This window comes from Penaeus chinensis, chromosome 32 (genome assembly GCF_019202785.1).
Source record: "Penaeus chinensis breed Huanghai No. 1 chromosome 32, ASM1920278v2, whole genome shotgun sequence".
NCBI classification, from domain to species: domain Eukaryota; kingdom Metazoa; phylum Arthropoda; class Malacostraca; order Decapoda; family Penaeidae; genus Penaeus; species Penaeus chinensis.
The window spans coordinates 2,749,799-2,762,298 of NC_061850.1; the positions used below are offsets into that span (position 1 = coordinate 2,749,799).

The window sequence follows — 12,500 nt, forward strand, 5'->3', positions numbered from 1 at the left end:
CTAGACGTGTATATTCAAAACATAAACGATAAAAGTGTCTCTAAATTGGCAAACCTTTTGGGCAGCATGCACATCCGTTACACAGGCATTCATCTAGAGAACACCTCTCTCACCCCAGAGGGACTATTTGTCCTTCTCAAGCAGCTGCAGAAGAGAAACATATGCCTGTATTCAGAACCGGAAGCAAGAGACAAATTCAGAAAGTGGTACTATCCGCAGTTCTACAATATGGGTCAGTCAGAAGTGCTAACAGATGAAATGGCTGAGGAGGCACTTGGTTTCGACGACAGAATATATTATAGTAACCATTTTGTGGATTCTTCTTGCTTTGCTCTGGCCTTGGATGCATGGAATCTCACATCATACTTGGAAGAGCAAGAAGAAATCCTTCACTTCACATATAAAACAGAAAACTTGTCTTTTATCAAGGGACTCAATGGTACTGTTGATATTGAGGTTAACAAAAAAGATGAGACTTGATGAGTTTCTCTCTCTCTCTCTCTCTCTCTCTCTCTCTCTCTCTCTCTCTCTCTCTCTCTCTCTCTCTCTCTCTCTCTCTCTCTCTCTCTCTCTCTCTCTCTCTCTCTCTCTTTTCTTCATTACTTCTGCCCCATGTGATTCCAGCAATATATGCTATTTCTCTCTCCCTCACTTTCACCCTAATCTGCCTTACCCTACCCTACCTTGCCCTGTCCCCTTCCCTTCCCTTCCCTTCCCTTCCCTTCCCTTCCCTTCCCTTACCTTACCTTACCTTACCTTACCTTACCTTACCTTACCTTACCTTACCTTACCTTACCTTACCTTACCTTACCTTACCTTACCTTACCTTACCTTACCTTACCTTACCTTACCTTACCTTACCTTACCTTACCTTACCTTACCTTACCTTACCTTACCTTACCTTACCTTACCTTACCATTACCATTACCATTACCATTACCATTACCTTACACTGCCCTACCCTGCCCTGCCCTGCCCTGCCCTGCTCTGCCCTGCTCTGCCCTGCTCTGCCCTGCTCTGCCTTGCATTTCCTACATTACCCTAACCTGCCTTGCATTTCCTGCATTACCCTAACCTGTCTTGCATTTCCTGCATTACCCTAACCTGCCTTGCATTTCCTACATTACCCTAACCTGCCTTGCATTTCCTGCATTACCCTAACCTGCCTTGCATTTCCTACATTACCCTAACCTGCCTTGCATTTCCTACATTACCCTAACCTGCCTTGCATTTCCTACATTACCCTAACCTGCCTTACACTACCCAACCCTGCCCTACTCTTCCTTACACTAACCTGTCTTCCCATACCATACCCTATGCCATCTTGCCCTGCTCTGCTATAGCCAGCCTTACCCTACCCTACCCCATCCTGCCTTGCCCTTCCCTACCTTACTTTACCTTACCCACACGCCCACGCCCACGCACAGACATGTATACATATACATATACATATACATATACATATACATATACATATACATATACATATACATATACATATACATATACATATACATATACATATACATATACATATACTTACATATACTTACATATTTGTATATATTTGTATATATATTTACATATATATATATATTTGTATATATTTGTATATATTTGTATATATATTTATATGTACATACATATACATGTGTATAGAAGTGATATTTCACACCCATTTGGTTTGATGGTTTTACATTTCTTCCATTATTTTTTTTTTTTTTTTTTAATAATATTATTCTTTTGCCCAAGGGGGTACAAGGTTTTTTTTTTATTGGGTTTTATTAGCAAGAATTATTTTTATATAGCAATTGTCTATGCGTTGGGTCTTTCATTTTGCTCAATTTGATTTATGAAGTTTCTCTTCCTAGGGATTGCAGTGTTTACGTAGATTCTTTTTTTTTTGTTAGGAAGCAAAATAAGAAATAATTATGAACATCTCTGGTCTTTTTCATGTTTGTTTGTAATCAAGAAATAAAAAAGTTGTGCGAGAGGTGAGTGCATGGAAGCATGTTCCTATAGGGAGGAATATTATAACAGACAATAACAAATTTGATACTCTGTTGGGAATAAAATTAACAAGTTTTTATTCATGAGATACAAGTGTAACATAGAAAGCAAGTCTTATATAGTATGACAGTTGTTTCAAATATTGCACAAAAGCTAAGAATTTTTAAAGAAGAAAATCATATGGAGATTGTCTTAATATTTTATTCAAGTTGGACATCACAGTAGAAAGGGATGAAGATTGTCTTTCTTGAACTTTTTATAATCTAATCTAAAATAGTTAATCTTCCCTGAACCAAGTTGAACAATCTGTGGTGTGGGGACACAAGTTGAATTACTATTCTAATATTAATAAATTGGTTTTCACTGGAGGAAACCGGAGATATTGAGCAAACTGGGTAGTGCTGTTGGCTATTATTCATTTCAGCTTTTTGCAAGTAGCAGGATTTGAAAATTTTGTGATCGTTTGTGTATTGTATTAAAAAAATATAAATAGAAATTTTGTTAACATTCCTTTGCTGAGGAACTTCTATGCTACCAGACAGTGTGGTGTTGGTATTCAGAATTGTAATGTATAAAATATTGCTATGCTTATACTTGAGAATAAAGCAGTTTTATGTTTGCTTCATTCATTATCACTTTCTTTTGCAATAATCACCCTATCGCAATTTAATGATTGGAAACATTGGTCTTTTAATTTTCATGTTTTTATTTTAATAATGACTTAAACACTTTTATATATAAATACAACGGTTTCTTTCTGCTAAGTAGCAGGAACAATGTGTAAATGCGACATGAAAACCGTTTTCATAATGTAAGAGTATTTTCTGTCATCTTAAGATACTTTTTCCCCTCTAAAATTGTGTCGGGGCCTGTCCACACAAGCAGGCATGATCGGTATACACAAGTAGAGAGGACTCACTGAGGGACAAACTTCTCAGTAATAAAGTAATTTTCCTGTTATTTTCTCACTTATCAGAGTCTGTCTTGGTGCTAGACAATCCTACCTAATCATGTGGACAGCCCTGGTTTTGTTTGTGTATGAATCCTACACAGCCAGCTCATTTTTTTTTTTTTTTCTTTCTCTGGACCTTTACAATTTATTTTTCTTATTTCTGTTGCTTTTTCTAAGAACTGTGTACCATAGTTTTGTGTTCCCATATCAAGGTATATCTAGATATTTATTCAGAACGGACTTGCAACTTCATTAACTTTTGATATCTTGCTCTAAATCATGCATGATAGTGTATCAACAAATTACTTCTCCCACTTTAAAGGGTTGAAAAACTAAAGATTAAGTAATTTGTCATATTTTCTTATACAGAAAGATGAGTTGTTGTTTTGTTGTAGGACCAGCTGTTATTCCTTATAAACATCATACATCTCTAAAGAGTATCAGTGTTTCCCTGCTTGCAAGATTATGCAGTTTCTTCATTTTTTTTTCTCTAAATAATGTATGTACAGCAAATAATGTCTAAGGGAATCAAAGATTATATAAAAATGTCACATGGATTATGGGAGTTATCAAGAATATCAAAATTCATTCCACAGCAATCTCCATACTAATTTCCTGTACTATTTTTGTACTTTTCTTTATACATTTCACTTTGTACATAAAATCCTTTCAGATACATATGTTCACCTGACTAGTGGACTGTCTGTAAATGGGTATGTGATCCAACTGTATAAATGCACATTGTTTGTACTTAGTACACACAAGCTCAGAGATTACAAGTAAAACCAAGGATTATTTTCATTTAATTTTTTAACAGTCATGGTGCATCAGATATGTTATGCCTCTAACACAAGCTGTTTCTAATTTCTGAAGAGGTTCAAGTTCTTTGTATTACAGGTCATGCTGAAATCAAGTTTAAAAAAAATATATAGAAAGCAAGAAAGAAAAGAAAAAAAATATATATATATCCTCGTAACATTTTCTCTTTACTCATTTAACACATTACAATTCTCAGTATAAAAAAAAATAAAAAAAAATATTGATTATTAGTGTAATAAACTAACAATTATGCATTAAGAGCAGCTTGAACAGAGGCAAATGTCAGTAAAGGTAAAGGTGTTTTTTTTTTTTTCTTTTTATCATCAGGGAAGTGACAGGGAATACCAAGAGGTTCTTGAGCCAATGTCATCTAACTGTTGCCATTTGTATACACGTGTAGCTTAGCAGGATGCCAATCAGCTGATGCAGTTAAGATACTTATTGGTTATTTCTACATGGAGAAACATTGTTACTTTTAATATTTTACGTTATACATGCGAGTGAAAATTAGTGCTTGGTTTGCTTTACATTTTTGAAAAAAATATCTTGACTTGGATAGATGGAATAATAAAACAAATTTAATTTCATGTATTGTTTTTCAGTAGAGTACCTTGGGTAACATAAAATGTTAAAAATTATTCCCATTTTATACAGTATTTCTCTGTATAAGTTTCTACAAAACAGGCCTCATGCTGTATAACAAAGACTGACAGTTTTCAGAAGACAACATACGAACTGTGTGTGCTGCTGTGATAACAATGAGGTGACAATGGTTCTGGTAAATGACAATGGACCAGTGGATTTGTGAATAAAGAGTAGAAGAAGAAAAAATAATAGTACCCATTGATAGTGAGACATTACATCATTAGAACTTGTCATCACTAAATACAAAGCATCTGAAGGATAATTGCATTAATTAAAGTATAAAATGGTTTATGATTTTTTTTTGTTTTTTTGTTTTTTTTGTTTTGTTTTGTTTTCAATGCCCTGGTAAAAAGTTTATTTTCATCACTATAATCTTGGTTAAATGATTTTGTGTGAACTAATCCACTATAATTTCAACAGAGAATATACATGGTACAAAATCAGGGAAAAATGACAAAATATCACAGGTATTTCAGCAAAGGAAGAGAGCTCTCATATACCTACAGTACATCTCCAAATAGTAATCCATTTTATTATTTACAAACTACTAAAATAAGCAAAAAAAATATATATAGTTCAAATTCTTTAGCCTTTTGAGAATTGACATGTCTAGAACAGTTTCAAACTGCAACTTCATAGCCAAGTAACTGTACATCCACAATGGCATGTGCTAGTGTGTAACACAGTCATAAAATAGACGTCGTTTGTACATGAGATTTCCATTATCTGGAAATATTGACTTAGCTAGTACCTTAAATATGACTGTATAATCCTAAAGATTTTATTTTTCTGACAAAGAGAAAATTAGTATTTACCATGTGGGGTAGAAGGTGATATACTGCCTAAATAAAAATATATATTTATATTCTAACAAAAATTACCTTGTCTGCAGTTTGTTTCATTAAAACTTCGATACAACCAGTAATAATGAAAAATAAATCAACAAACAATTTTGAACACCATGCACTTGAGAAATTTTGAAGAAAAAATTGTCACAAGCTAATATCTTGATGCCAAGTAATAAAAATGAATGTACTCTCAAAGCTAATATAGACAGGCACCAAATTTGCTTTTGAATGCAAGCCTATTTATGAAACTAATGTTAGGAACATCAATTTGCAAGCCATTCACGACTTTTGTCTAGCCAATGTTCAGGTGTAATAAACTCCATTTTCTACTGAAAATTTCAAAGCACTGTATTCTTTTTTTATAAAAAATTCATGACATTTTGCTTTTTCACATATAGGAAAAAAGAGCCCCAAGTCCCCCAATCAAGTACCATAATGATGGCCTGTCAAACAAATGTTATCAAACATTGCAGAACCGAAAAATGAAATATGAGATGATTCATGACATGACTGATGATAACATGCTTGCCAACGATTGTAAATGCATTTCTGTGTTACCATCCACTGCTGTTGCCATCTGGTCTGCCCAGCTTGCTCCCCTTCATTAAGTGTTCAGCACTGAGTGGAAATTGTTGGACTCTTCCTACAAGACAACAGGTACTAAAACGTTTGGTTACCCAATACTGAGATTATCTTAGCTGCTGGCCATGTTCAACCAGAAAACAGTTAGAGGAGCAGGCATGGGAGCATCACAGGCCCAGTCACAGTTCAGATTCTTGGGAGGCCTTCTGTGCCTCAACCAAGTGTTGTGAATATCCCAGCTGGGACCTCACCACTCAAGATAAGGTTCCAGTTAAACAGGTTGGGCCACGCTTGCATAAATGCACTCACTCACATATTCACGCACTCAATCAGTCCCACACGTACAAGCATACACTCAAACTTGCATGTCTTGCAAACTCACAGGGTTCCCCCAGTTTACTGCAACAAGACACACTAGTTGCACAAGGCAGAGAGCAGCCTCAAGACTGTGCAACGCAACTGAAGTTGCAGTCTGGCCTCACTACCAAGTCTAGGCCCTCAGCACACACACTAGTACTAACACTGTCAATAACAATTTACACTATATAAAAATATTCCATTAAAATGTCCATTACTTCTTGGTCACGGTGGCACGGGTCCAGATGGGCCCACAGCTGCTGCTGGCTCACATATACAGAAGGATTTGTACACATGGGTGTGAGGCATTGTGCGGGCTATGTACATGGGTGAGTGGGTAGGCAGTGGGTGCAGCCTGGGTGCGCTGCTGGCAGTGTTGGGCTACTGGCAGTCATTGCCTCAACTGTCGCCAATCACCATCACAGGAAAGGTGGGCAAGAGGCCAGCACAGCACATCAATGCAGCCGACTGACTCATCAGTTAATTGCCCATAGTGCTGCCACGTCTTTCCCACTGCACCACAGCCAGGCCCATAGCTTACTGACTGCTGACTCTGCCACTCACACACCCTCAATCACTGCTTAGTCGCGGTCTTTTGGCAGACGGAACATTACTGTCCTCTTCCTCTTCCTCTTCTTCCTGGTCTTCTTCACCAGCTTCCTCTTCCTCCTCCTCCTCTTCCTCTTCATCAGAATTTTCATCATATGCCACAAGACTCACCTAAAAAATACAGATATTAACATAAATACAAAATAGGGGCCATCACATATATACTTACCACATCATTAAATGAAAAAATGAAAATGGATCTAAATCTAAAAAGTCTAACAAGCTGAAATTCCGGTCTTCTAAAAGCCATTGTGTATATATAATTATGAAAGTATTTGGGGTCCCTATCATCACCTCTAAACACATATCATATTTAGCTGCAAAATGTTTTGCCATAGTCTGCTTTGTACTGTTGAGATTTTTTGTTGAGCATGAATCATGAGAAGGGTCACAAATGCATACTATATGGTGCAATATATGGAGAAAGTGCAGTAAAGGAACCAGCTCATAAAATGTATGCTGAGGACAAGAAGTAGAAAAATAGAGAAATCATATTCTTTGCAAAGAGCAATAGTAAATGTAAATTGTAAATATATATATACACCTCTTCTTTCTTAATATTACAGGGTACTCCTTATGAATTTGCTTCCATTATAATAAATTAAATATAAAAAAATCGTACTGTCACCGTTCAGTAACTAAATAAGTAGTAAGAGAAAAACAATGCTTTGACCCAATGGCATCAGGAAATAATCAGAACACTTCACAGTACAAGAGATGTATGACTGGTTTAGATTTTATCTTCATCAGAAATACATGTATTTTTGATGAAAACAATCAAATCCAGTCAAATACATTTCTTGCGCTGTGAAGATATTTATTCTCATTCATACCTTTTATACAAGTCAACATGAATATGGTTAATCAGAACACACCAGCTTATGCCCCAGGATTAATATCAGGGAGAGAAGGAAATTTTTTTTTTTTTCCCCCCCTGTGTTTTATTGAAAAAGTCCCTTCTTGCTTTTCAATTCAAGAATCTGAAAACTAAGGCTTAGGACAATCTGGAAGGTTAAAGAACAAGTGCCATCATAGAAGTCAATGATAACACTATGTGCTGAACAGAGCAGCCTCAATTGTCATGGCATCTACTATGCCATCCAAAATTCTGGCTCACCCTGCCATGGCAGACATTCCATCCAGGATCATGAGGTTACAGATAACCACATACTTATTTCATTACCTTTGTTAATAGACTTTTCATCACTAACCAAGATTTATAATAAAGTGCTCATTTTCTGTTGAAAATACTAGCATTATTTACACATGTTTCTTAAATGTCCTAATATTACCTGTAAATTAATAACAAAGACTTTTAAAATGCAAAACATTATACAAAATAAATATAAAATACAAAATGCTTACAATACAATAGTTGCAAACAATTACAAAAAGATCATAACTGTTGTTTTACTTTTGCAAAAGATTTAAAATGTATCCTTATAATGGTTAAATTTAAGTATTTCCTCATTTTAGCATAAAAGAAAGACTTGACCTTAACCCAAAAGTCACCTCATATTATGCAAATCCATATCAATACCATTCTCTCATTATAACTGTTTGCTGCTTCTCATATTTTCAAACCATCTCATTATCAACCTACTAAATCCTTTTGATCCAAATATTATTTATCATGTAATATCTTGACACTGGGTATCAGTGTCTTATCTAAGATCTTTAAAACACGATAAGTATACTTAATTTCTTCCACCACACAACATTATATATATATATATATATATATATATATATATATATATATATATATATATATATATATATATATATATATATATATATATATATATATATATATATATATATATATATATATATATATATATATATGCATTCACGTTCTTCTTCCGACTCTTGTAACAAAAATGTTATCTTCAACTAAAATAATAAACACAATATTTAATATGTTTATAATCGAACCCCTTTGTTGAAAATTTATTTCCTTAATGTGACTATAATTATAAAGCCATTTTTTATCTTCTGCAGCATATAATAGATCTATGCTAAAAAGGGATCAAGTATCACAATCATGATTCTGTGGCATGTCTATCAAAAACTATTCCTTTATCTATATCCATATATTTATGCAAAGACAGAAACACAAAACAGTAGCCAAAACTTACCTTCTTGCGGGCAGGGACGGGAGACTTGTTGCCTTCTGAAGACAGAGCAGTGGCAGTGTTGTTGTTGTCCTTGTTGCCATTGTTGAGCAGCAGACCCTGTTTCCCTGTTGCACCGATCATCTTGCTAGCTCCATTCTCTTTTTCTACTTTTTCTGGTAAGGTCACAATTAAATATTGTTACAATCAAATGTAAAAAATCTTGCATATATCAGGGAATTAACTAATAAATTTATATATATATTATTCTCATTTGTTATTTGCTATAATTAATTATTCCTTTCTATTAGTATCATGATCATTAAACCAGTTTATTTTTATGTTGCATTCATTAACGGGCCTTGGAGACATAACAACAGACACTCACCAACAGGTGACAAACTTGTGTCTCTGGAGGGCAGAACAGAAAGTGCTTCAGTCTCCTCTATCTCTTCTTCATCGTTGTTGAACCACATCTCTTCCTCCTCGTCAAGATCTCTGACATCTCTTCTATACCGTGCACCTCGTACAACACCACCAATCCTAACGCAGGAACATTCAAATTACTCCAGTTGCTTGTTATCAAAAGTATTCATTTCAATTTACATACAAAGTTACATGACTTTTGTATATGTTCAGAGTATGAGATTATTACAAATACAGAAAAACTCTAAACCAATGCTCTGAGCCACTTACCCATCCAAGGAGGTATTCCTATCTCTGTCTCTCAGTCTATCTTGATGCTGTTCATATCGCATTCGCAAAGCATGGAAGGTCTGCACATAGTCCACCTGGGCAAGGACCTCTCCAAACTTTTCTACTACACTCATCCACAATGACTTTATATCCTCCTAGAATCAAATAAATAGGCAAACCATATGTGAAATCACTTAATAAAATGACCTTTATAAGCCTTTTATACAAGATGAATGTTATTACACATTAAAAATTAATTAATATGCTTTAAAAACCCTTACTAATTAATGAAAGCTTGATATCTGTTACAAGAGATATTTAGACCACTGGTTAACCCCTTAACGACGGGTCACATCTAAAGACATCAAAACAAACCGCTCGAAATGTGGCGTGCGGATGTACGCCATGGCGGCGCGCCAAAGCTCTACGAGCCGGTGATTCGGCTTGATGTACCAAACTCCTGCGCTCAAAGTCGGCGTGTTGCCATTGTTCGCCAGAGCGTAGAGTTTTTTTTAGTTTTCTTCACCCGTCACCAAGGGGTTAATTACATTTCAGCCTATGGCAACTATGATTCAGATATCCAAATCTAGACATAGGAGGAATGTGCTAAGTCAACAAGACCAAACAGGTAAGGACTTCGGAAGAGAAAAAGTGTGCTGCAGTATACATACCACTTTGATATATTCAAACATTTCAATAATGGCAGAATCCAGGAGGTTATATCTTCCATTGTTGCGGACAAATGCATCCACTACTGGTGCAAAGAGATTGGAATTGACAATGTGACGATTATAAAAGTCGTCCCGTAGGCCAATGATCTTTCTCATGAACCGTAAAGCACCTGCAAAGTGAAGAACAGAAAACAAATATTAGTTACAGTTCACCAGTTCCTCAATCAATAAACTGCCATACAGCATTGTGTCCAAATCAATACATGATATAACAATGTCTAATACTTTATCCTATTTGAACACAGGTACCACACAAAAAACACAATATCTATATAATACTTACTGAGCACTAGGAATGTGTGTTTGGACTTCATTAGGACAAGGATGCGTTTGAGCAGGTCTCGTTGGACTATATAATTTTTGATGTGATAGGTGTGGTGCTCCACGCAAAAAGCCAGCAGCTCCAGGATCAGGGCCAGGAGCTGTGCCGACGGGTAATCCTCGCGACCCACCTCATCCCCTACCGTGTTGGAGAGGAGTGGCGCTGGAAAGAAAGAAAGAAGGAGAGGGTAAGTTTTAGACAAATTGTTAGCAATACAACTATGATATAAAAAATTATACTGGTTAATTATCTGAATTTTCAAATTAAAAATCAATTTTAAAAGAAAACAACATACAAAGAGACAGACAGATACATAGATGGAAAGATACAGATATAGAAAAGTTAAATAATACTATCAAAATAAAAAAGATGAGGGAAGAAAAACAACAACAAAAAAATATAATAATAATAAATATATGATGCAGAAAAAGATTATGTTGAAGACACTAAACAACATATAAAACTTACCAACAAGGTAGTGCATGGAGTGTTTATAAAAGAATGCGAGGAAGTCTGCTCGTTCAGACTTGGTGACAGTTGCCATCATGTTTTCTGGGTCAATGAGAATGCGGAGGATTCCCATTAACTGTACTGCACCACCCATCTCTGGATCAGAATCTACCACCATCTGCTCAATGATGATGTTTAACAGGTACTGTTCCTGGAAAAGGCAATGGCAAATATTAGCACCACTCGTTTTCCCTATTTATTTTATTTTTTTTACAAAACAAGTTCTACGAAAAATGGATAGATGAAATTAAAATTAATAATACCGATAATACATACTATATTAGTTTCATAACAACAACTGAAGTAAAAAAAAAAAAGGTCAAAGAAAAGTTTGTAGTTCCCTCACCTCTCCCAGACATGAATCAAAAAGAGGACACAAAAATGCTTGCTGTCCCTCTTACCTCTTCTGTTTTATGCTGCTGCTGCATCATGTATTCCCGTACCATAGAGGGGGAGAACTCCACAATATAGCTGAGAATATCAATGGAGGCAGACTTGATGACAGCATCGTCCAACCCTAGAGTGATTTCCAGGGCCGAAAGCACCCCCAAGCTGGATAGAGTCTAAGGAATGCAAGAAAAGATACTGATTACTACTTGAGCACACTCTTATTTTGCTTTCAAACTTAGAGCAAAAGTGAGTAATTCTTGTATGTTATCTAGCTCAAAATATAATAAGTAACATAAATGAGCTCCCTAAAGCTTGCCACAAATCAAGAAAGGTCAGAAAGACACCTTGATATTAAAAAATAGCAACTATATTTTTGAACTTGCAACAAAAGCTAAGCCACCAAATGAAAGTTTGAGGATTCTGAAGTTTGGCTAGTACAATGTAAAAAATTACAATTCACAAACGAGGGCTAGCAACTTCCATTCTAACACTTATCTCTTGTAAACAACAATATCAGCACCAAATTATTATGTGGGGGAAGGTGCAAATTTTGCCCCCCAAAAAAATTTCACCATAGAATCCCTAAGTAAATAATCGTTTTCATATTTGAAAAAGGTGTCCTCACTCATTAAGTCTAAAGACACCCTCTTATACAACTCAATTTAGCAAATGTGTGGTAAGAGCACCATTTTATGGCAGGGGGCTTCAACTAACATGAATATATACTAGAAATTGTGTATACAAGAAATGGTACCATGACATAGAAATGGCATATAAAGATGCAAAAAATTACAAGTGAGCTTTGAACACCAAACTCAACACCAATAAAACATCTATCAGTGGTTTTGGTCTCTCTTTCCACAAGCTCTGTATATTTCTTACCTTGAAAAAAGCTTCTCTACTTGTTGGCTG

General features: G+C 35.4%; 2 protein-coding genes across 2 annotated transcripts in view; one reads left to right on the forward strand and one right to left on the reverse strand.

Annotated features, from left to right (window-relative positions):
- Positions 1-710, forward strand: part of LOC125042652 — a 9,865-nt gene extending 9,155 nt beyond the window's left edge. The window contains exon 4 of the mRNA XM_047638433.1: positions 1-710. This exon is cut by the window's left edge and continues 1,783 nt beyond it. Within this exon, the coding sequence (XP_047494389.1) occupies positions 1-480 (480 nt within the window). The 3' untranslated portion in view covers positions 481-710.
- Positions 711-4,358: 3,648 nt separating this feature from the next.
- The window catches only part of LOC125042791 (serine/threonine-protein phosphatase 4 regulatory subunit 3A-like), a 30,854-nt gene continuing 22,712 nt past the window's right edge, over positions 4,359-12,500 (reverse strand). The window contains exons 7-15 of the mRNA XM_047638681.1: positions 12,471-12,500; positions 11,600-11,761; positions 11,157-11,349; positions 10,650-10,850; positions 10,307-10,476; positions 9,636-9,790; positions 9,328-9,482; positions 8,964-9,115; positions 4,359-6,933 (exon numbers count right to left, since the gene is read on the reverse strand). The exon at positions 12,471-12,500 is cut by the window's right edge and continues 123 nt beyond it. Coding sequence (XP_047494637.1) covers positions 6,784-6,933; positions 8,964-9,115; positions 9,328-9,482; positions 9,636-9,790; positions 10,307-10,476; positions 10,650-10,850; positions 11,157-11,349; positions 11,600-11,761; positions 12,471-12,500 — 1,368 coding nt within the window. The 3' untranslated portion in view covers positions 4,359-6,783. The remainder of the gene's footprint in view (positions 6,934-8,963; positions 9,116-9,327; positions 9,483-9,635; positions 9,791-10,306; positions 10,477-10,649; positions 10,851-11,156; positions 11,350-11,599; positions 11,762-12,470) is intronic.